At 37.0% G+C, this 25,000-nt stretch overlaps 2 protein-coding genes across 3 annotated transcripts in view; one reads left to right on the plus strand and one right to left on the minus strand.

Moving 5' to 3' along the window:
- The window catches only part of trim110 (tripartite motif containing 110), a 39,929-nt gene extending 28,010 nt beyond the window's left edge, over positions 1-11,919 (minus strand). Inside the window, exon 1 of one of the 2 annotated variants that reach the window (XM_061935742.1) lies at positions 11,775-11,919. The gene's annotated coding sequence lies outside the window, so the exon portion shown is untranslated. Of the gene's footprint in view, positions 1-2,400; positions 3,242-11,774 lie in introns of those variants that run through there. The other variant, XM_061935733.1, reaches the window with a different exon arrangement.
- Positions 2,138-25,000, plus strand: part of sall2 (spalt-like transcription factor 2) — a 23,251-nt gene continuing 388 nt past the window's right edge. Inside the window, exons 1-3 of the mRNA XM_061935709.1 lie at positions 2,138-2,522; positions 15,468-19,039; positions 24,702-25,000. The exon at positions 24,702-25,000 is cut by the window's right edge and continues 388 nt beyond it. Of these exons, the coding sequence (XP_061791693.1) occupies positions 15,770-19,039; positions 24,702-24,977 (3,546 nt within the window). The 5' untranslated portion in view covers positions 2,138-2,522; positions 15,468-15,769 and the 3' untranslated portion in view covers positions 24,978-25,000. The remainder of the gene's footprint in view (positions 2,523-15,467; positions 19,040-24,701) is intronic.

Consider the following 25,000-nt stretch of genomic DNA (forward strand, 5'->3'; position numbering starts at 1 on the left):
TTTAATTTGGTATATATATATATATATATATATATATATATATATATATATATATATATATATATATATATATAAAAGCATAATACTACCACCACCATTCTTGACGGTAGGCCTGGTGTTCCTGGGATTAAAGGCCTCACCTTTTCTCTTCCAAACATATTGCTGGGTATTGTGGCCAAAAAGCTCAATTTTTGCTTCATCTGACCACAGAACTTTCCTCCAGAAGGTCTTATCTTTGTCCATGTGATGTCAGATGAAACAAAAATGGAGCTGTTTGGCCACAATACCCAGCAATATGTTTGGAGGAGAAAAGGTGAGGACTTTAATCCCAGGAACACCATTCCTACCATCAAGCATGGTGGGCATGGGAGAAAAAGAAGGAGTTTATTGACCACAAATTTTCAGGACTTATGCAGATCCCAAATACATACCAGCAGGTACCAATAGGTAAGAAAAGCTGGCTTTTGCATAATAGTTCGAAACAAAACGCCAGATATTATGTCTCCTAATAGGTACCATCTTGGGGTTCTTATACACACACCATAATAATACTAGTATGTTGAAGCACAGTACGTCTGACTATCTGCGCCGACAATCCATCAAGCGGTGTGGCCTCGTAGCTAACCAAAGTTGTCAGAAAAATTGTATGTAAATTATCAAAAGTTCCCAGTGAACAGACACCTTGTTGCACCAAGCCAAAGGCTTGGAAAATTCCATTGTGTACAATGGGAGGAGACGGGAGGAGACGGGATGGAGGGTTATCTATTGTGATCCAAGACTTGCCCAAGCTCGATCCAGGACCAGCTCGAACCCGAGGCATCTTTTTTTTGTGTGTTAATGTGACCGAAAACTGGCTGTTTACATACCCCCCCATTTCTTTAGAAACAGCTGTTGTTGTGTAAACAGGGAATATCCAAATAAAAGAGGAGACGTAAACCTTTTTTCGTCAGAGCGTGCTGGAGACTGTCCAAAGAGTACAGGCCAGACGTTTCTCCTCAAATTCAGCCAAATTTAATTTTGTCTCTGTTTGATTCTTTGCTTCTTGTCTTGTCATCAGTGTTTGGACCTGACCAAAGTGGTACTAAAACAATTTTGGCGGATTTTTGAGTGTTGTGTGTAACGTTCTACGCTTATACACACACCATAATAGTATGTTGACTGAAGCACAGTACGTCTGACTATCTGCTCCGACAATCCATCAATCGGTGCGGCCTCGTAGCTTACAAAAGTCGTACTAAAACAACTTTGATGAATTTTTGAGCGTTGTGTGTAATGTTCTATGCTTATACACACACCAAACCCCGGCCGAGTCATACCAAAGACTATAAAAATGGGACCCACTACCTGCCTGCTTGACACTCAGCATCAAGGGTTGGAATTGGGGGTTAAATCACCAAAAATGATTCCTGGGCGCGGCCACCGCTGCTGCCCACTGCTCCCCTCACCTCTCAGGGGGTGATCAAGGGGGATGGGTCAAATGCAGAGAATAATTTCGCCACACCTAGTGTGTGTGTGTGAGACAATCATTGGTACTTTAACTTAACTTTAACTTTAACTAATAGGTGCCATCTTGGGATCCTTATACACACACCATAATAATACCAGTATGTTGAAGCACAGTACGTCTGACTATCTGCTCCGACAATCCTTCAAGCGGTGCGGCTTCGTAGCTCACCAAAGTCGTACTAAAACAATTTTGACGGATTTTTGAGCGTTGTGTGTAATGTTCTATGTTTATACACACACCATAATAGTGCGTTGACTGAAGCACAGTACGTCTGACTATCTGCTCCGACAATCCTTCTTAGCTATATATATATATATATATATATATATATATATATATATATATATATATATATATATATATATATATATATATTTGAAGTCGGCTTTCGGCTCGCGTGTATACAAGCTGATATGTTAAACACAGGACGCGAACAAGCTCGCAATAATACGGGGAGAAAGGCTGAGACCGTGGAAATAAGCGGTGTTTCTTCCTGCTCCTTTTCAGCTCGCTGCATTGTGCAATGGTGACTCGACGGCCATGTTTTACATAAAGCCATTGTGTGCGCCGGACAAAGTCCGAGAGCCAAACGCGGAGGTAACCGTGGTCACTGTTTCCCTGAGGACCGTCTGGCAGCGAGGGGCCATTAATTATAAGACACAGACAGACCGACAGACAGACAGTACCGCATAGACACAGACAGGCAGACAGGCCCCAGACTAAAAAAAAAAGAAAAGAAAAAAAAGAAGAAAAAAAAAAACATCGCATGTGTAATCGCTCGCTCGTCCTCATTTAACGGGAATCATTCTTTATTTTTATTTATTTTTCTAAACCCGCCATTTTCCGGAGGAGATAAATAATTGAAAAAAAAAAAAAAAATGCGTGTGTCCTACTGCGCATCCTTGGGAGTGAATAGGGAAATAGTGCGCCAGTGTGAGAGAAGTCGTCGATCATCCGAGCCGCGCAGCCTCGCCTCCATTGTTGACCCACGGCCATAATCGTCTTCCCCACGCGGGTAAGTTGTTTCCGTGGCATTATTATGACATTTTCCTCCACGAGGTGTGCCGCTGACGACGGCCTGTAGGGGGGTGCGGCGGCGCACATCCGGGACTTTTTTTTTTTTTTTTTTTTTTGCCTGCTGGTAATATTTTATGAATCATAACTTGTTATGATGTCGAGGGGGGGTGGGGGCGCGCGGCGTGCAACAGGTGCGCGTACAGTAGCGGGAGCGCGCGTCTCGCCGCCGTACATATTCGCGTGCGCGTTTACAACAAGCATTATTGCTACGTCGTGTTGTCGATGCCATGTCGCCACAATGGATATGAAAGCGGTGCTTTTCTTCACGTTTTTATGCACGTTAGACGCTTTAATAGATACGTTGCATCATTTATGAATGCATGTTCTTTTGCGAGGGTGAAAGGCGGCATTGTGCCTCCATTCAGTGGCCTCATGTGTTGCAGGAGGCTATGCTCACTCAGCTGTGCTCCCTCAACGCCATTGTTGCAAATTCCACCTCCTTTCCCCCCCGACAGCCACCCTGGCTGGAGAGTGTGTGTCTGCACTGGCTGCATGGCGGTAACACAAAACCAGTCTCCCTTTAGACGCCATTGTTGCACAACGTTGCGACGCAAAAGTCAACGCAATTGGTTGCGTTGACTTTTGCACCCACTTGAACAAGAAGGTTCTGGGAAGAAATAACGTGTCGTTTTTTTAAATGTATTTTCTTTTTATGTATATTTTTATTCTTATTACTTTTTGTGTTCATTCTTATGTGTATGTTCGTGTTTTTTTTTTTAAATCTTAGTTTATTCTTGTTTATTTTAATTATAATTTTACGAAATTAAATTAAATACAATAAAAATAAAAATAAATTTTTTAAAACATTTCTTAGTTTATTTTAATGTGTATGTTTATTTTTATCTTAATTTTTGTTTGTTTGTATTAAGTTAAAATAAACGTTTGTTTTTATTATAACTTTTTTATTTTATTGTTTGTGTTTATTTTTATCTTTTTTTTGTTTATTTTAATTAAAATTTTATTTTAATAAATTAAATACAATTAATTTTTTGTTTTTATTTGATTTTTTATTTTATTTATTTTTGTTTTTGTGTTTATTTTTACGTGTATGTTTGTGTTTTATTTGTATCTTTATTTTTTGTATTTAAATAAAATAAAATAAATGTTTTATGTTTTTATTTTAATGTAACTTTTGAAATATTAACATTTATTTATTAGTATTTATTTTTATGTATTTGTTCGCATTTATTTATTTTTGTTTATTTAAATTTTATTTTATGAAATTAAATTAAATACAATTACATTTCTAGGCTCCAGCGCCCCCCCGCGACCCCGAAGGGAATAAGCGGTAGAAATGGATGGATGGATGGATAAATACAATATAAATTTAAATTTTTTATTTATTTATTTGTGTTTATTTTTATGTATGTTTGTTAATTTTTATATTTATTTTAGTTTAATTTTATTAAATTAAATACCATTTTTATGTTTTTATTTTAATTTAACTTTTTTAACATTTCTATTTATTTATTTGTGTTTATTTTTATGTATAGGTTTGTGTTTATTTTTATTTTATGAAATTAAATTAAATACAAAAATGTTTTTGTTTTTATTTTTAATTGTATTAAATTAAATTAAATACAATTACATTTTTAATATTTTATTTATTTTTTTAATTTTTATTTATTTATTTGTGTTTATTTGTATCTTTATTTTTGTTTATTTGTAGCTGAGATAGGCTCCAGCGCCCCCCGCGACCCCAAAGGGAATAAGCGGTAGAAAATGGATGGATGGATGTATTAAGTTACATTAAATTAGTATATTTGTATTTTTATTAACTTTTTTAAACATTTTTATTTATTTATTTCTGTTTATTTTTATGTATATGTTTGTGTTTATATTTATCTTTGTTTATTTCAATTTGTATTTAATTCAATGTAATTTAATTACATTTTATGTTTTTATTTTTATTTACATTTTTATTTATTTATTTAGGGATCACTCATGTGTTGTCTGCAGCTTTTACAAAAGACAGGGCGAAGAGTGCCTGCCTTGCCATTTGAATGTCAAGTAGCGAATGAACAAGTGAGCTGTGTGTGTGTGTGTGTGTGTGTGTGAGTGTGTGTGTGTCTGCATGTGTGTATGTGAGTGTGTGAGGAGAAGCCAGGACAGGAGTGAAACTGTCACACATGCATCTTTAGCACACTACAATATAGGTCCAGCCTGGACACTTCCTCATGACCGCTCGACCTGAAGGAGGAAATTATGCTTTTCCCTCCTTTTTTTGGTTCCCTGTAATCAAACCTAAGAGTCGGAGGGAAACGGAAAGTTGCGTACCCAGAAGCATGCCCAGGCGGAAGCAGAAACGACCCCGGCAGTTTATGAGCTTGACCCGCGGCGCCTCTCGGACACTTGACCATGGTGAGACCGAGATTATACTGTATGTCCGAGGAAAGTGTCAGATTGCATGTCTCAAGTACAGTAGTTGATGCTTCAAAGGGGTCATAGTAGATTATTTTCTACATTTAAAACACTTCCTTGTGGTCTACATGACATGTAATGGTGGTTCTTTGCCCAAAAAGTTGCATAGATTAAGTTTTACAGACCATCATCAAGCCGCTTTCTGACCGTCTCTTTAGGATTACGTGACTCCACTTCGACAGTCTTCTCCCCTTTGTCACATCTTTCCCAAATACACAAAAGCAAATGGTACTAAAAGTTGGTTCTGCATAATAGGTCCTCGCTAAGACACTTAAGTGGTGTAATATATAAGGACTCCATTAACATTTTCCTTCAATGTTCTGAGCTCCTGCTTCAAAGCCAGTGTCCCGTTGAGTAGATTAAAATTTGACGATACAGGCATAAAAAAAATAAAATAAAAAAATGATATATGGTGCAAAGTTTGTTAAATTTTTAAGGTGAAAGTACCGTATTTTTCAGATTGCAAGGCGCACTTAAAATCCTTTCATTTTCATTTTATAACCAGGTGCGCCTAATGTAGGTATTCATTTTGGTTGTGCTTACCGACCTCGAAGCCATTTGGTACATGGTGTAATGAAAGGTGTGACCAGTAGATGGTAGTCACAGATAATGCAAGAGATACATGTGGACTGCAGGTTGAAGCCTGTTCGACGGATGACGCTAGCAAGTACCCGTAAGCAAGCGACACCAAAACGTTGATGTTTCATTGAGAATATAGAACATTACACACAGCGCTGAAAAATCCGTCAAAATTGTTTTAGTACGACTCTGGTAAGCTACGAAGCCGCACCGCTTGATGGATTGTCGGAGCAGATAGTCAGACGTACTGTGCTTCAACATACTGGTATTATTATGGTGTGTGTATAAGGACCCCAAGATGGTACCTATTAGGAGACATGTTATCTGGTGTTTTGTTTCAAAATATTATGCAAAACCAACTTTTCCTACCGATTGCTACCTGCTGATGTGTATTTGGGATCTGCATAAACTCCTTCTTTTTCTCTTTCCTCTTGTTGTGAGGCATTCATCCTCCACTGTTGCCATTTCCAACACAAAGTAGCGTCCAGTTCTAACTTACATCTGTCAGTAGACTCGCTACGGAAGCGCTAAAAACTACCGGTACAACAAAGATGGCGCATTCTGAAGAAAGAGTCAGAAAGCGGCTTGAAAATGGTCTGTCAAAATCCTTTCATTTTCTCTTAAATGGCCTTATAACCCGGTGCGCCTAATGTACGTATTAATTCTGGTTGTGCTTACCGACCTCGAGAAAATTAATTCTGGTCGTGCTTACCGACCTCGAGGCAATTTTATTTGGTACATGGTGTAATGAAAGGTCTGACAAGTAGATTGTAGTCACAGATAATGTAAGAGATACATGTGGACTGCAGGTTGAAGCCGAAAGCAAGCGACACCAAAACTTTGATGTTTCATTGGGAATATCGAACACGCTCAAAAATCCGTCAAAATTGTTTTGGTACGACTTTGGTAAGCTACGAAGCCGCACCGCTTGATGGATTGTCAGAGCAGATAGTCAGACGTACTGTGCTTCAACATACAATTATGTTTTTCACATGTGAATAATCCTGTGTAATAGACTGTGTTTATATTATTCACATGTAAAAAATACCTAAGTGTTTATTGTCTATTGTGAGCGAACTTTGGTGCTGAAATTCCCCCAGAGATCAATAAAGTACTTTCTATCCTATTCTATGAGGCAATTCCTGAAGGAATTGCCTGTGAATGCTCCAATGCTGAAGTTGAACTGAAATGCTGACAGAATGTAGTATGAATAGTTGGAATGTTGGAATGGTTAGAATGTTGAAGAGTTAGAATTTCCAGGAAAAATGGAATTTGGTTTGAAACTTGGGAAAGTGTTAGTTGGATGAGTGGAATGTGTTGAAGGTGGAATGGTTTGAATAGGTTGAAAACTGTGCGAATTGTGGAAGTTTAAAAAATGGACAATTCATTTTGAATGGGGGAAATGTCCCGGAAAACTGGGAATTCTTGGAAATCCGGGAATTTTTTTTAAATTGTTGATGGAGAGGACGGTTTGAATCGGATGAAAAAGGTGGGAATTGTGGAACTTTGAAAAATGTCCCATTCATTTCAATGGAAATTTCATGGAAATTTCGGGAAAAGTGGGAATTTTTTTGGAAAATGTTAAAAGACTTGAATGTTCTGAATGAGTTGAAATGGTTGGTGTTTGAATGTTTCAAATCGGTCATGAAATGTTGAATTAGTAACATTTTTAATTGAGGAATGGTATTAAGGATTACCAGGAATTTCGTGAAAATCGGGAATTTTTCCAGTTCAAAAAACAACTTCGTTTTTTTTCCTGATTAAGAGGAATGTTTGGATGGTGGAATGGTTAAAGTAGGTTGAAAATTGTGGGACGAGTAGTCGCTAAAAAAAGGGAATTCTGGGAACTCCTGGAATTTTTTTGAACTTCCAGGATGAGTGAAATATGTTGGAAGTGGAATGGTTTGAATCGGATAAAAAATGCGGAAATGGTGGAAGTTTGAAAAATGGCCAATTCATTTTGAATGGGGTAAATGTTCCGGAAAACTGGGAATTCTAGGAAATCCGGGATTTTTTTTTTAAATTGTTGAAAGAGAGGACGGTTTGAATCGGATGGAAAATGTGGGAATTGTGGAACTTTGAAAAATGTCCCATTCATTTCAATGGGAATTTCATGGAAATTTGGGAATTTTTGGGGGGGAAAATGTTAAAATACTTGAATGTTCTCAATGAGTTGAAATGGTTGGTGTTGGAATTTTTCAAATCGGTCAAGAAATGTTGAATTAGTAACATTTTTAATTGAGAAATGGTATTAAGAAATTCCAGGAATTTTGGGAAAACCGGGAATTTTTCCAGTTCAAAAAACAACTTTGTTTTTTGTCCTGATTAAGAGGAATGTTTGGATGGTGGAACGGTTAAAGTAGGTTGAAAAATGTGGGAGGAGTAGTCGCTAGAAAAAAGGGTCAAAAAAGAGTTTGAAAAAAAGGGATTTGCTGGAATTTTTTTGAACTTGGAAAAAGAATAGTTTGAATTTCCAGGATGAGTGAAATATGTTGAAGGTGGAATGGTTTGAGTCGGTTGAAAATGTGGAAATGGTGGAAGTTTGAAAAATGGCCAATTCATTTTGAATGGGGAAAATGTCCCGGAAAACTGGGAATTCTTGGAAATCCGGGAATTTTTTTTTAAATTGTTGGAGAGGATGGTTTGAATAGGATGAAAAATGTGGGGATTGTAGAATTTTGAAAAATATCCCATTGATTTCAATGTGAATTTCATGGAAATTTGGGAATTTCGGGAAAAGTGGGAATTTTGGGGGGGGGGGGTGTTTAAATACTTGAATGTTCTGAATGAGTTGAAATGGTTGGTGTTTGAATGTTTCAAATCGGTCATGAAATGTTGAATTAGTAACATTTTTAATTGAGAAATGGTATTAAGGAATACCAGGAATTTCGTGAAAATCGGGAATTTTTCCAGTTCAAAAAACAACTTCGTTTTTTTTCCTGATTAAGAGGAATGTTTGGATGGTGGAATGGTTAAAGTAGGTTGAAAATTGTGGGACGAGTAGTCGCTAGAAAAAAGGGTCAAAAAAGGGAATTCTGGGAACTCCTGGAATTTTTTTTTAACTTCCAGGATGAGTGAAATATGTTGAAGGTGGAATGGTTTGAATCGGTTGAAAAATGTGGAAATGGTGGAAGTTTGAAAAATGGCCAATTCATTTTGAATGGGGTAAATGTTCCGGAAAACTGGGAATTCTAGGAAATCCGGGAATTTTTTTTAAATTGTTGAAGGAGAGGACGGTTTGAATCGGATGAAAAATGTGGGAATTGTGGAACTTTGAAAAATGTCCCATTCATTTCAATGGGAATTTCATGGAAATTTGGGAATTTCGGGAAAAGTGGGAATTTTTGGGGGGGAAAATGTTAAAATACTTGAATGTTCTCAATGAGTTGAAATGGTTGGTGTTGGAATTTTTCAAATCGGTCAAGAAATGTTGAATTAGTAACATTTTTAATTGAGAAATGGTATTAAGAAATTCCAGGAATTTCGGGGAAACTGGAAATTTTTCCAGTAAAAAAAACTTAGTTTTTTTGTCCTGATTAAAAGGATTGTTTGGACAGTTGAACGGTTAAAGTAGGTTGAAAAATGTGGGAGGAGTAGTCGCTAGAAAAAAGGGTAAAAAAAGAGTTTGAAAAAAAGGGATTTCTGGGAACTCCTGGAATTTTTTTAAACTTGGAAAAATGATAGTGTGAATTTCCAGGATGAGTGAAATATGTTGAAGGTGGAATGGTTTGAATCGGTTGAAAAATGTGGAAATGGTGGAAGTTTGAAAAATGGCCAATTCATTTTGAATGGGAAAAATTCCTCAGAAAACTTGGAATTCTGGAAAAATCTGGGAAATGTTGGAATTTGTCAAGGGAAAGGCTGCGATTCCTTCATTGAAATGCTCAGTCATTCACAAACAAGGATGGGGCGAGGGTCATCGCTTTGTGAACAAATGCGTGAGCAAATTGTCGAACAGTTTAAGAACAACATTTCTCAACCAGCTATTGCAAGGAATTTAGGGATTTCACCATCTACGGTCTGTAATATCATCAAAAGGTTCAGAGAATCTGAAGAAATCACTGCACGTAAGCCATTATATTACGGAGCTTGGATCCCTGAGGCGGTACTGCATCAAAAAGCGACATCGGTGTGTAAAGGATATCACCACACGGGCTCAGGAACACTTCAGAAAACCGCTGTCAGTAACAACAGTTAGTTGCTACATCTGTAAATGCAAGTTAAAACTCTACTATGCAAAGCCAAAGCCATTTATCAACAACACCCAGAAACGCAGTCGGCTTCGCGATACTGATGCAAAGTGGAAAAGTGTTCTGTGGTCTGACGAGTCAACATTTCAAATTGTTTTTGAAAACTGTGGACGTCGTGTCCTCCGGAACAAAGAGGAAAAGAACCATCCGGATTGTTATAGGCGCAAAGTTGAAAAGCCAGCATGTGTGATGGTATGGGGGTGTATTAGTGCCCAAGGCATGGGTAACTTACACATCTGTGAAGGCACCATTAATGCTGAAAGGTACATACAGGTTTTGGAGTGACATATGTTGCCATCCAAGCAACGTTACCATGGGCGCCCCTGCTTATTTCAGCAAGACAATGCCAAGCTACGTGTTACAACAGCGTGGCCCCCATTAACGGATTTCCCCGAAAACAGGATTAACATTATTAAATCCTATATTTTCATAGTTAAAGCGTATAAAAAACAGTTTATGGCAATCTAAATATGTGTAAATATGCATATTAGTCCTCTAAACATGAAATAACAGCCACATAGTTTCCTTTACACCAAATATAGTCAGCAATTTTGAAAAGTAAAGTAAGTTTCACACAAGTATGGATATCACTGGAGGAAGAGGAATAGCGACACGCCACAAGGATACAATTAGACATGCTAACCTAATGGTTAGAGTGTCCGCCCTGAGATGGGTAGGTCGTGAGTTCAAACCCCGGCCGAGTCATACCAAAGACTATAAAAATGGGAGCCATTACCTCCCTGCTTGGCACTCAGCATCAAGGGTTGGAATTGGGGGTTAAATCACCAAAAATTATTCCCGGGCGTGGCCGACGCTGCTGCTCACTGCTCCCCCTCACCTCCCAGGGGGTGATCAAAGGTGATGGGTCAAATGCAGAGAATAATGTCGCCACACCTAGTGCATGAGTGACAATCCTTGGTACTTTAACTTTAACCGCTATACTATAGCCTGGATGTACACAGAGGTGGGCGGGTCGATACAAATATCGACAATAATGATACCAACTAGAGCAGGGTTAATTAACTACGTAATGAAGAGGGCCGCAGTTTTAAGAGTCCAAGGGCTCGAAATATGGAGGTTTCGTCCAAAAACGCCCATGCTACTCGTTTCCAGCGTGCGCAGCCAGACAGATAGTTAACAGCGTGAAGAAACACAAGCTCTAGATGTTTTCTTGAGGATTGATGTTCCTTTCTCAGTTTTTGTTGTTGTTTTTTCTACATGTTTTCTGTCATTTAGGTTTGTAAGACTGAGAATATAAACATTAAAAATAAACATCACAATAGTGTAATGTCCATTGTGTATTTTAGATAAATAAAATAGGTTTCTTGTTAATACATTCACACAATTAACTAAATGACCGAAAACATTGCATTTTTTATTCATTTTTATTAATGTCTGTAATGATAATGTCAATGAGGGATTTTTAATCAACTGCTATGTTGAAATTGTTACTAATATTGATACTGTTGTTGATAATATTCATTTTTGTTTCACTGATTTTAGATTGTTTTGTGTCATGTTTGTGTGTCCTCTCAATTGTTCTGTTTATTGCTACTCTGAATGTTGCTTGGTCGGGTTTGATTTTGGAATTGGATCACATTATTATGGTATTGTTGTGTATTGTTTTGTTTGATTGATTAATAAATTATTTTAAAAAAAAAATTGGAATTATTATGTTGATGCAAAAAATAATAATAATAATAAAAATAAAAATAAATTAAAAATAAATTATTGCACAAAATGAATGTGGCTCAACACAACTAAACCTACGAGGTAGCGTTGTCGCCCTCTACTGGTCAGATTTAGCGCTACATGCATTAACCGAGCTCTGATCGCCAGAGTTACTCTCAGACAAAAAAACACGACCAGAAAAACAAAAAAACACCACAAAGTCAGTCATTTCAATACAAAACAAACAATTATGGACAATATCTACTTACTTTGACCAAGTTTTGTGATGAAACTTCCACGTGTGGATTTCCACCATTGTTGCTGCTTGTCTGGATCAATGTGTCCGTCACTTAAAAGGTCCGACAGGAAACAATGACGAGAGCACTTGCAAAGTACTTCGTTGTTAAAAGTCCAATTTTTTGCGATTTGTTTAGATTTTTCCGGGAAGGTATTCTTCTACTCACCTCACTGCTATCTTCATGTTGACACATATGTCTCATTGTTGCCCCCTGTAGGGTGGCGGGAGTACTGCATATACAAGCACCCTTAGTTTTAATGGTTTCATCAAGCCTATTTGGGTGATGTTGACAAGCTACTAAGATTTGTCGACATAATCCGACAATGTTGATTATAAAAATTCATCGACAAAGGTTTGTTATTGTCGACAGTTCGCCTAATAACATTTTGTTCAATATATTACACATTTATTTTATTTTTTCAGGCGCTTATATCAGGCACATGCTTTATCAGTATCCTATATATCTCATATAGCAATACAAAAGGTTCAAGTGTTGTATGTATTGTGCTCCTGACTTAATGTTGCTTAACAAATTAGAATGTATCATTATTTATTGATTTTAGTTAATTGTATTTTTTAGTTTCAAGTGGTTAAAGTAAAAAAAAAAAGTATTTTTATTTCAGGCAAATTGGTGCATATTAAATATTGTTCTGTTACAGACTAAAAATTATGTTAATAAAGTTATTATATATATGTAGTTGTTGTAATCTATATTTATTTTTTCTTTTATGTATCGCTAATAAGAATACAGTGATACAGTATGTGTATATATATATATATATATATATATATATATATATATATATATATATATATATATATAATTATATATACATTATAAGATTATATACTAGAATACAAAACATTAACACATGTGGAGTTATGTACTTAACAAAAACAGGGGAAAATACTCAAAAATGCTTTATATATTATATATATTTATACATGTTCTAGTTTCTTCAAAATAGCCACCCTTTGCTCCGATTACTTTTTCGCACACTCTTGGCATTCTCTCCATGAGCTTCAAGCACACCTGTGAAGTGAAAACCCTTTCAGGTGACTACCTCTTGAAGCTCATGGAGAGAATGCCAAGAGTGTGCGAAAAAGTAATCAGAGCAAAGGGTGGCTACTTTGAAGAAACTAGAATGTAAAACATTAACACATGTGTAGTTATGTACTTAACAAAAAAAGGTGAAATAACTGAAAACATGTTTTATATTCTAGTTTCTTCCAAATAGCCACCCTTTGCTCTGATTACTGCTTTGCACACTCTTGGCATTCTCTCCATGAGCTTCAAGAGGTAGTCACCTGAAATGGTTTTCACGTCACAGGTGTGCTAGAAGCTCATGGAGAGAATGCCAAGAGTGTGCAAAGTAGTAATCAGAGCAAAAGGTGGCTATTTAGAAGAAACTAGAATGTAAAACATTAACACATGTGTAGTTATGTACTTAAGAAAAAAAGGTGAAATTACTCAATAATGTTTTATATATTATATATATTTATATATATATTCTAGTTTCTTCAAAATAGCCACCCTTTGCTCTGATTACTTTTTCGCACACTCTTGGCTTTCTCTCCATGAGCTTCAAGCACACCTGTAAAGTGAAAACCCTTTCAGGTGACTACCTCTTGAAGTTCATGGAGAGAATGCCAAGAGTGTGCAAAAAAGTAATCAGGGCAAAGGGTGGCTACTTTGAAGAAACGAGAATGTAAAACATTAACACATGTGTAGTTACAGTATGTACTTAACAAAAAAAGGTGAAATAACTGAAAACATGTTTTATATTGTAGTTTCTTCAAAATAGCCACCTTTTGCTCTGATTACTGCTTTGCACACTCTTGGCATTCTCTCCATGAGCTTCAAGAGGTAGTCACCTGAAATGGTTTTCACGTCACAGGTGTGCTTGAAGCTCATGGAGAGAATGCCAAGAGTGTGCAAAGTAGCAATCAGAGCAAAGGGTGGCTTTTTTGAAGAAACTACAATATAAAACATTAACACATGTGGAGTTATGTACTTAACAAAAAAAGGAGAAATTACTGAAAACATGTTTTATATTCTAGTTTCTTCAAAATAGCCACCCTTTGCTCTGGTTACTGCTTTGCACAAGGGTGGCTACTTTGAAGAAACTAGAATATAAAAAACTAACACGTGGAGTTATGTACTTAACAAAAAAAGGTGAAATTACTATTACATATATTGATACATATTCTAGTTCCTTCAAAATAGCCACCCTTTACTCTGATTACTTTTTCGCACACTCTTGGCATTCTCTCCATGAGCTTCAAGCACACCTGTGAAGTGAAAACCCTATCAGGTGACTACCTCTTGAAGCTCATGGAGAGAATGCCAAGAGTGTGCGAAAAAGTAATCAGAGCAAAGGGTGGCTACTTTGAAGAAACTAGAATGTAAAACATTAACACATGTGTAGTTACAGTATGTACTTAACAAAAAAAGGTGAAATAACTGAAAACATGTTTTATATTGTAGTTTCTTCCAAATAGTCACCCTTTGCTCTGATTACTGCTTTGCACACTCTTGGCATTCTCTCCATGAGCTTCAAGAGGTAGTCACCTGAAATGGTTTTCACGTCACAGGTGTGCTTGAAGCTCATGGAGAGAATGCCAAGAGTGTGCAAAGTAGCAATCAGAGCAAAGGGTGGCTTTTTTGAAGAAACTACAATATAAAACATTAACACATGTGGAGTTATGTACTTAACAAAAAAAGGAGAAATTACTGAAAACATGTTCTATATTCTAGTTTCTTCAAAATAGCCACCCTTTGCTCTGGTTACTGCTTTACACAAGGGTGGCTACTTTGAAGAAACTAGAATATAAAAAATTAACACATGTGGAGTATGTGAAATTACTATTACATATATTTATACATATTCTAGTTTCTTCAAAATAGCCACCCTTTGCTCTGATTACTTTTTCGCACACTCTTGGCATTCTCTCCATGAGCTTCAAGCACACTTGTGATTTGAAAACCCTTTCAGGTGACTACCTCTTGAAGCTCATCGAGAGAATGCCAAGAAAGTGCGAAAACGTAATCAGAGCAAAGGGTGGCTATTTTGAAGAAACTAGAATACAAAACATGTTTTCAGTTAATTCACCTTTTTACATAACTCCACATGTGTTCATTCATAGTTTTGATGTGACAATCTACAATGTAAATAGTCATGAAAATAAAGAATGAGAAGGCGTGTCTTGTCAAAGCATCTTCCTGCTGTTATAGCCACTGAAACATGCCCACAAAAAGTGCGTAATGGGGTGAAGACTTCCCGGGTGGAGGGAGTGTTGCCAGACAAACGGCTATTATTATGCATGGATATGCCTGCACCCTCTCATTCCCACTCTTGTATACAAACATGGTCTGTTTTCACATCTGTCACCGGATCTTTTTTGGGCTAAGTGTACTTCCTGGTGGTCTGTGAGTCATTTGTCTGCTGGGCTGTTGTTGTCCTCGTTGCACGGCACTTCTTGCTCTCTGCCTGTCCTCGACTCTATCGGGACTGCAACCAAAGTGGTTCAAGTGAGCGGGGGATTAGAAATCCAGTTCGACCTGTGCGGCCTTGAGGCGATGTTCTGTAAATGGCGTCAAACTCATTGAAAGGTATATCAGATTGAATATCTATTAATTATTAAATGTTCTTTTAACTTGCAGGTGACCTTGGTTTTGCAGTGAAGGTATATCCATTCCACCCAGATTCTCCTCCTTTGTGCTGTCCAACTACCGTTCCTCAAAGCAAGTCAGTCCACAAGATCCATCCCCCTCCTAAGGCCCTCCAGGCGGACTCTGTATGTGCACAGAGTCTGGAACCTTCCCTCTCCCGTCGGATTAAATCCTCCCTCACTTTTGACTACCCGTTCTTATTCCCCTCTCGTCAAACTCAACGCTCACCTGCCCTTAGACTATTTGATCATAATCCTAGATCGTCTACAAGTGTTCCGCATCAAAGCTCCCACATGGCTTCTCCTAAACTGGGTCTGTCAGCCACCACCACCTCCTCATCCTCGTCGTCCTCCGCCTCCATATGTCCTCCACACCCCGGTAGCCCCAGCCGGGTGCCGGAAGGTCCTCCAAGTCCTGTCACCCCCACCCCGAGCCCAGGAGTGTCTTCCGCCTCGGTTGCTCCTACCAGGGCCCAGCTGAGTCTGGCTCTGATACTAGAAGAGCTGCGGGTGCTTCAGCAGAGGCAGATCAACCAGATGCAAATAACAGAGGAGATCTGTAGACAGGTACTACGTCTGGGTGGGGCGTCATACTCAATAGATACACCCCCTCAGCAGCTTCTGCCACCACTACCTCAACTGTGTCTGGAGGACAAAAGGTCCAACTCCCCAACTCCCCAACCGCATACCACCGAGCCGTCCACCTCTGTAGCTCCTCTCTTGGCGTGCTTTTCAACCCTGCTCCCCTCTCAAGTTGCCAACAAACCTTCAAAGTCCAGCAATGCCTTGTCTCAAATCCTGCAACCATGCAAGCCCCAGCTCGAGGGGACAGGAGGCACTGCAGGGGCTACTAATTATCTGAGAGCTAGCAATCAGTCTTCGGACCCGCCTACCTCCATTGCATCTTCTGCCTACCCACTAGCTTTATCTTTAGCACTACCCAACCACTATTTTCAGGAGAAATCTTCAAATAATTTGAGTGAACACTGTGGCAAATCCTACCTAAACGCATCCCTCTCATCAGCATCCCCAAATGCCCAATACGCTTTGCAGTCTCTCACCGGAGAGGTCAACTCTTCATCTACCTCTGCCTCTGGCAGCAGTAGCCGTCTCCAGCATGTTTGCTGCTTTTGTGGGAAGATCTTCAGTGGCGACTCAGCCCTGCAGATACATCTGCGTTCGCATACCGGCGAACGGCCCTATCAGTGTCCGGTGTGCCTCAGTCGCTTCACGACCAGGGGCAACCTGAAGGTGCACTTCTTACGCCACCGGGAGCAAAACCCCGAGCTGTCGCTTTCGCTTCTTCCGCCATCTTTGTTTGGAGTGGCGTTACGGGCCACGGATATGAGTCAGCCTGGTAGCGGTGGTAGCACTAATGCTGCTATGAATGTGACCGAAAAGAAGGCAAAAATCAGGCCTGAGGATGAAGTTTATGGAAATGATTTAGACGTCAGTGGGGGCAATAGTGGGTTCCCAGTGGGGGCATCAGGGGGATCCACTCCTTGTACACTACCTCTGCCTCCAAGTGTGGATCTGGCCTTGATTTCACATTCCTTGCTGCAACTTAATAGGGCGGCAGCTGTTGCAGCTGCGGTGTCAATCGCCTCTGGCTCATCTTACTCATCCCCCTCCACTTCAGCACCCGCCTCTTCACTGGCCAACTCCCTACTTTCCATTCCTACTTTATCTTCATCGTCTACCATCTCAGGGCTGTTGAAGGGTGCAAAACAGCATCACTCTGATGAAAACACCCCTCCTCAAGCTGCCATACTATCTCCCGCAGCGTATTCCCAGCTGGCACACCTACCCAAGCTCCTTTTCCCATCCGGTTCGACGACATCCGTTTCCAGTGCCACACACTCAACACTCCACCCAGCCTTGGGAATGCTACGCACTCCGCTACCAACCAATTCAGGATCCCAAGCTTCTACCAGCCTTTCGCACATCACGTTCCCTTTCTCCCCATTTCACAAAGGGCCAGGCCAGGCTTCTACCACTCAATGCTCCGTGCCGTCCTCCACACCTACTTCTGAGACATCCAAGCTGCAGAGGCTGGTGGAAAAACTAGAAAAGGCGCCTACTCAGTCTACATCTTTATGGAATTCTTCGACAATGGAGGTGCAGCCAAGCAATACTATGACCTCTCACGCAAATTCAGCTAACAGTAACTTCTTAAATACCAGCACTTCTACCACATATGTCATGGCAGCTCCCCCATCCTCTAATCTGGTTTCCACCTCTGTTTCAAAGTTTACCCGTCAGATGGTTGCTGCCCTCGGTATGGGTGTCAATAATGCAAGTGCCATTGCAGGAGGGTTGTTACCAACATTGAACATTGCTCCAGGCAGTAATTTAGCAACCAATCAATGTGGTGTGTGTTTCCGGGTCCTGAGCTGCCCCAGGGCGCTGCGATTGCACCAAGCCACGCACCTTGGGGAGCGCCCGTTCCCGTGCAAGTTGTGTGGAAGATCCTTCTCAACCAAAGGCAGCCTACGCTCGCATCTGGCGACCCATCATACTCGGCCGCCCAACGCTCGCGTCCAGAACTCCTGCCCTCTGTGTCAACGTAAATTCACCAATGCTCTGGTACTTCAGCATCACATTCGTATGCACCTTGGTGGACAACTCCCCCCAGAAGGTCCTGAAGATTCTGGCTTTGAGATGCCGTCCGCACCTGATGCCAAACCTTTGTTACAACCTGAGAACGCCGCCTCCAGCAAAGCACCTCAACCAGGCAAATCTAGGAGTCTATCCCCGAGTTCCCAATTTCAAACCGTAGAGGCCGGCTCAGGCCCCATTTCTGACGCTGAACCCGTTGAATGTAATGCAACTCTTAGCAAATATGGATCTTCCAGTCCAGACCCCAAACCCCCTTCTGATCTCAGCCCTGACCCCTTCATGAGCACCACTACACAAACTCCACCGCCAGCTACTGACAACGCCCCCGTCCTTTGTGCCAGTGCTCCTGTGCCAGATGATTTGGTCCCGGCTGATAAAGACGACCGAGTTGAGCAAGCCGGGGATTGTGAGGAAGCCTCCCCATTTCCTGATGCGCCCCTTGTCCCCAGATCGAATAATCTGGATCCACAAAGCACATCCACCAATTGTGGCCCCTTTTCCTTCGGCACCATTTCTTCCTCGACCCCGAATCAGGATCTCACTACCGCTGTAGACGCCCAACTGGAACCAAGCTTCGTCCCCTCCAGGGCCCAGTCACCCGAACCCATGGAAGAAGACAACGAGAAGTTTTGCTCCCCAACCACACCAAAGCAAGACCAAGCAAAAGTCCCGGAGGAATTCCCCACCACCTCAGAAACCGTGGACAACGTTCAAGGCAGAGACGCACACAAGGCTTCCACTTTTGGCCAGAACTTTAATTTGGACTCGTTCGAAAGGGACGTACAACTAGAAGGCGTGAAGATGATTGGCGGATCCAAACTAAGTGACGCACCCGATGTCTCCATCCTGGCCCCGGCCCTCCCGTCCCCTATCGCCCGACCCGAGAAGAAGACCTACTGCTGTGCGGAGTGTGGAAAAGCATATGCCAGTCGCAGCGGGCTGAAGGTAAGGAACAGAAGCACAATGTTGACTTGTTAGCTTGTCAGACGTCCATGCTAAATGTGAGGATTGCTTAGGGCTGGACGACTATGGCAATAATGATAATCACCATTATATTGATTAATATTGTAATCACGATCAATTACACGAATATTCGTTAATTTGAAAACAGCAGTATTTATTGTACCAGCAAAACTAAATTTTAAATAAAACAATCTGGATATAAATTAGTAACAAATAAACCAAAACAATAGCTATAACAACACATTTAAATAACAATAGCAATATAAAAAATACATTTTGTTTCTCCGTTTTAATTGTTTTTAATTCCATTTTTTTAATCTTTTGCACTTCTTTTACCACCACAAAATGTTTGTTAATGAAAAGGAAAGTATTTTGAGTCAAAGCATAATAATTGTGTAAATGAATAATTAAGTGCTCTAAATACATTATGTTTGTGTTTTTGAAACCTTTATTTTGTTAGTGCAGGAGGTGGAAAAAAAAAAATCCAGTTCATGAAGAAACAGAAGCTCCAGTTTTGTTGAGGATTGATGTTCCTTCTTTTGAATTATTATATATTTGTTACTAAATATAAACCACACCAAGTAACATAATAATAAACATAGCTATAACAACACATTCAAATAACAATAGCAATATAAAAAACAAATAAATTAAGTTTTTCCGTTTTGTTTTTAATTACGTTTTTTTTACCATTTACACTTCTTTTACCGCCACACTGTGTGCTTTTTGTGTAAAATAAAATGTTTGTTAAGGAAATGCAAGTATTTTAAGTCAAAGCATAATAATTGCGTAAATGTATCAATAAGTGCTCTAAATACATTATGTTTGTTTAAAGTACTTTTTAAAACCTTTATTTTGTTAGCGCAGGATGTGGAACAAAAAAAATTCAAGTTCCTGAAGAAACAGAAGCTCCAGTTTTGTTGAGGATTGATGTTCCTTCTTTTGAATTATTATATATTTGTTACTAAATATAAACCACACCAAGTAACATAATAATAAACATAGCTATAAAAACACATTTAAATAACAATAGCAATATAAAAAAAACATAAGAATTAAGTTTCTCCGTTTAGTTTTCAATTACATTTTTTACCTTTTGCACTTCTTTTACCGCCACGCTGTGTGCTTTTTGTGTAAAATAAAATGTTTGTTAAGGAAATGCAAGTATTTTGAGTCAAAGCATAATAATTGTGTAAATGTATCAATAAGTGCTCTAAATACATTATGTTTGTGTAAAGTACTTTTTGAAACCTTTATTTTGTTAGCGCAGGATGTGGGGGAAAAAAATATTATTCTGAAAGGGGGAAGTGTGCTATGCCGTTGTTCATGAAGAAACAGAAGCTCCAGAAGTTTTACTGAGGATTGATGTTCCTTCTTTTGAATTATTATATATGTGTTACTAAATATAAACCAGTAACATAATAATAAAAATAGCTATAACAACACATTTAAATAACAATAGCAATATAAAAAAAATTAAAAATTAAGTTTCTCTGTTTTTAATTACATTTTTTACCTTTTACACTTCTTTTACCACCACACTGTGTGCTTTTCGTGTAAAATAAAATGTTTGTTAATAAAATGCAAGTATTTTAGATGACAAAGCATAATAATTGTGTAAATGTATCAATAAGTGCTCTAAATACATTATGTTTGTGTAAAGTACCTTTTTAAACATTTATTTCGTTAGCGCAGGATGTGGGAAAAAAATATATATTTTGAAAGGGGGAAGTGTGCTATGCCGTTGTTCATGAAGAAACAGAAGCCCCAGAAGTTTTGTTGAGGATTGATGTTCTTTCTTTTGAATTATTATATATTTGTTACTAAATATAAACTACACCAAGTAACGTAATAATAAAAGTAGCTATAACAACACATTTAAATAACAATAGCAATATAAAAAACCATTACAATTCAGTTTCTCCGTTTTAATTGTTTTTAATTCAATTTTTTACCTTTTGCATGTCTTTTACCGCCACACTGTGTGCTTTTCGTGTAAAATAAAATGTTTGTTAAGGAAATGCAAGTATTTTAAGTCAAAGCATAATAATTGTGTAAATGTATCAATAAGTGCTCTAAATACATTATGATTGTGTAAAGTGCTTTTTGAAACCTTTATTTTGTTAGCGCAGGATGTGGACATTTATTTTATATTATTGTGAAAGGGGAAAGTGTTCCCGTGTCGTTGTTCATGAAGAAACAGAAGCGCCAGAAGTTTTGTTGAGGATTGATGTTCCTTCTTTTGAATTATTATATATGTGTTACTAAATATAAACCAGTAACAAATAAACCACACCAAGTAACATTATAATAAAAATAGCTATAACAACGATTTTAAATAACAATAGCAATATTATAAAAAAAAAACATTACAATTAAGTTTTTCCGTTTTATTTGTTTTTAATTCCACTTTTTACCGTTTACACTTCTTTTACCACCACACTGTGTGCTTTTTGTGTAAAATAAAATGTTTGTTAAGGAATTGCAAATATTTTAAGCCAAAGCATAATAATTGTGTAAATGTATCAATAAGTGTTTCTAAGTACATTACGCTTGTGTAAAGTACTTTTCGAAACCTTTATTTTGTTAGCGCAGGATGTGGGGAAAAAAATTATATTCTTGTGAAAGGGGGAAGTGTGCTGTGTCGTTGTTCATGAAGAAACAGAAGCTCCAGAAGTTTTGTTGAGGATTGATATTCCTTCTTTTGAATTATTATGTGTTACTAAATATAAACCAGTAACAAAATAATAAAAATAGCTATAACAACACATTTAAATAACAATAGCAATACAAAAAAAACATTACAATTAAGTTTGTCTGTTTTAATTGTTTTTCATTCCATTTTTTACCTTTTACACTTCTTTTACCACCATAATTTGTGCTTTTCGTGTAAAATTGTGCACCCCTATTATCTATATCCTTATAAAAAAAAATGTTTTAAATTGTAAAAATATTTTCTAAAAATGTTATCGCTTTTTTACAATTTTTCAGGATGAACAAGAATCGCGATTTGGATGTGAATCGATTATTTTTGTCACCCCGAATATATACATCCTTATAAAAAAAGGTAAATTGTAAAAATATTTTCAAAAAATGTAATCGATTTTTTTTAATTTTTTTTTAGATGAATAAGAATCGTTAATTGGATGTGAATCAATTATTTTGTGCACCCCTAATACATTGTAAACATATATTTTTTAAATTGTATACATTTTTCAAAACATTTCGGGATGAATGAGAATCGTGATTCGGATGTGAATCGATTATTTTGTGCACCTTTAATATATACTCCCTTACAAAAGAAAAAAAGGTTTTAAATGTTTTCAATTTAAAAAAAAATTGGGATGAATGAGAATCGCGATTCGGATGTGAATCGCTTATTTTGTGCGCCCTTAAAATACACATCCTTATAAAAATGTTTTTAATATCTTTCAAAAATATTTCCAAAATTGTTAACGATTTTTTTTAAAAATTCAGGAGGAAAAATAATCGCGATTTGGATGTGAATCAATTACTTTGTGCACTCCTAATATACAAAACCTTACCAAAAAAAATTGACATTGTAAAAATATTTGGAATTTTTTTTATCGATTTCAAAAAAAAATTCTGGATGAATAAAATTGTAAAAATAGTTTTACAAAATGTTAGATGAATAAAATTGTAAAGATATTTTTACAAAATGTTATTGATTTGTACATTTTTTCTGGGATAAATAAGAATCGTGATTCGGATGTGAATCAATTATTTTGTGCACCCCTAATATATAAATCCTTATAAAAAAAAAAGGTTTTAAATTGTAAAAATATTTTCCAAAAATAGTATCGATTTAAAAAAATATTGGGGGATGCATAAAATTGTAAAAATATTTTCTCGATTTTTAATTTTTTTTTAATAATTGCGATTCGAATGTGAATTGATTATTTTGTGCACCCCTAATATATACATCCTTGTTAAAAAAAAAAAGGTTTTAAATTGTAAAAATATTTTCCAAAAAACAGTATCGATTTAAAAAAAATTGGGGAATGAATAAACTTGTAAAAATATTTTAACATTTTTTAATCGATTTTTAAAAAGAAATTTAAAAATCGGGATTCGGTTGTGAATCGATTATTTTGTGCACCCCTAATATATACATCCTTATTATAAAAAAGGTCTTAAATTGTAAAAGTATTTTACAAAAAATAGTATCGATTTTTAAAAAAATTGGGGAATGAATAAAATTGTAAAAATATTTCCAAATTTTTATCATCGATTTTTAAAAATTTTATAATCGCAATTTGGATGTGAATCAATTATTTTGTGCACCCATAATATATACATATTTCTAATAAAAAAAAGGTTTTAAATTGTAAAAATATTTTCCAAAAAATAGTATTGATTTAAAAAAAAATTGGGGAATAAATACAATTTTTAAAATATTTTCAATTTTTTTTAATCGATTTTTGAAAAAATTTAAGAATCGCGATTCGGATGTGAATGGATTATTTTGTGCACCCCTAATATATACATCCTTATTAAGAAAAAGGTTTTAAATTGTAAAAATATTTTCCAAAAATAGTATCGATTTAAAAAAAAAATTGGGGAATGAATAAAAATTTTAAAATATTTTTATTTATTTTTTATCGATTTTTGAAAAAATTTAAGAATTGCGATTCAAATGTGAATCGATTATTTTGTGCACCCCTAATATAAACATATTTATAATAAAAAAAAAAGATTTTAAATTGTAAAAATATTTTCCAAAAAATAGTATTGATTTAAAAAAAAAATTGGGGAATAAATAACATTTTTAAAATATTTTCAATTTTTTTTAATCGATTTTTGAAAACATTTAAGAATCGCGATTCGGATGTGAATGGATTATTTTGTGCACCCCTAATATATACATCCTTATTAAGAAAAAGGTTTTAAATTGTAAAAATATTTTCCAAAAATAGTATCGATTTAAAAAAAATTGGGGAATGAATAAAATTGTGAAAATATTTTCAAATGTTTTTAATCGATTTAAAAAATATATTAATAATCGCGATTCGGATGTGAATCGATTATTTTATGCACCCCTAATATATACATCTTTATAATAAAAAAAGATTTTAAATTGTAAAAATATTTTCCAAAAAATAGTATCGATTTAAAAAAAAATTGGGGAATTAATAAAATTGTCAAAATATTTTCAAATGTTTTTATCGATTTTGAAAAAAAATGAATAATCGTGATTCGGATGTGAATCGATTATTTTGTGCACCCCTAATATATACATTCTTATTAAAAAAAAAGGTTTTAAATTGTAAAAATATTTTCCAAAAAATAGTATCGATTTAAAAAAAATTGGGGAATGAATAAAATTGTCAAAATATTTTCAAATGTTTTTATCGATTTAAAAAAAATATTAATAATCGTGATTCGGATGTGAATCGATTTTTTTGTGCACCACTAATACATACATGTTTTTTTTAAAAAAGGTTTTAAATTGTAAAAATATTTTCCAAAAAATATTATCGATTTTAAAAAAAATTGGGGAATGAATAAAATTGTCAAAATATTTTCAAATGTTTTTATCGATTTAAAAAAATATTAATAATCGCGATTCGGGTGTGAATCGATTATTTAGTGCACCTCTAATATGTCTCCATGTCACCCCCAGGGCCACATGAAGCACCACGGCGTGGTGACCAAGCCAGCCCGTCCCTCCGCCCGCGCCAGCCGCTCTTGCGCCGAGCCGCCTCCGTCCTCGTCTTCCTTGGCGATCCCGGCCACCACCAGCTCGGCGGGTTTCTGGAACCAGTACCAGGCCTTCCTCAACAACAGCCCCGGCTCCAACGAGGACGCCGCTCCCGCCAGCCAGGCGGCGAAAGAGCCCGACGAGCCCGGCGTGCAGTCCGAGCGGGACGCGGGGCCCCCCGGCGGGGCGGGCTCCTAACTCGTCCGGACGCCTAACTCCTA

The sequence above is a fragment of the Nerophis lumbriciformis genome, linkage group LG03 (genome assembly GCF_033978685.3).
Source record: "Nerophis lumbriciformis linkage group LG03, RoL_Nlum_v2.1, whole genome shotgun sequence".
In the NCBI taxonomy this organism is placed as follows: Eukaryota; Metazoa; Chordata; class Actinopteri; order Syngnathiformes; family Syngnathidae; genus Nerophis; species Nerophis lumbriciformis.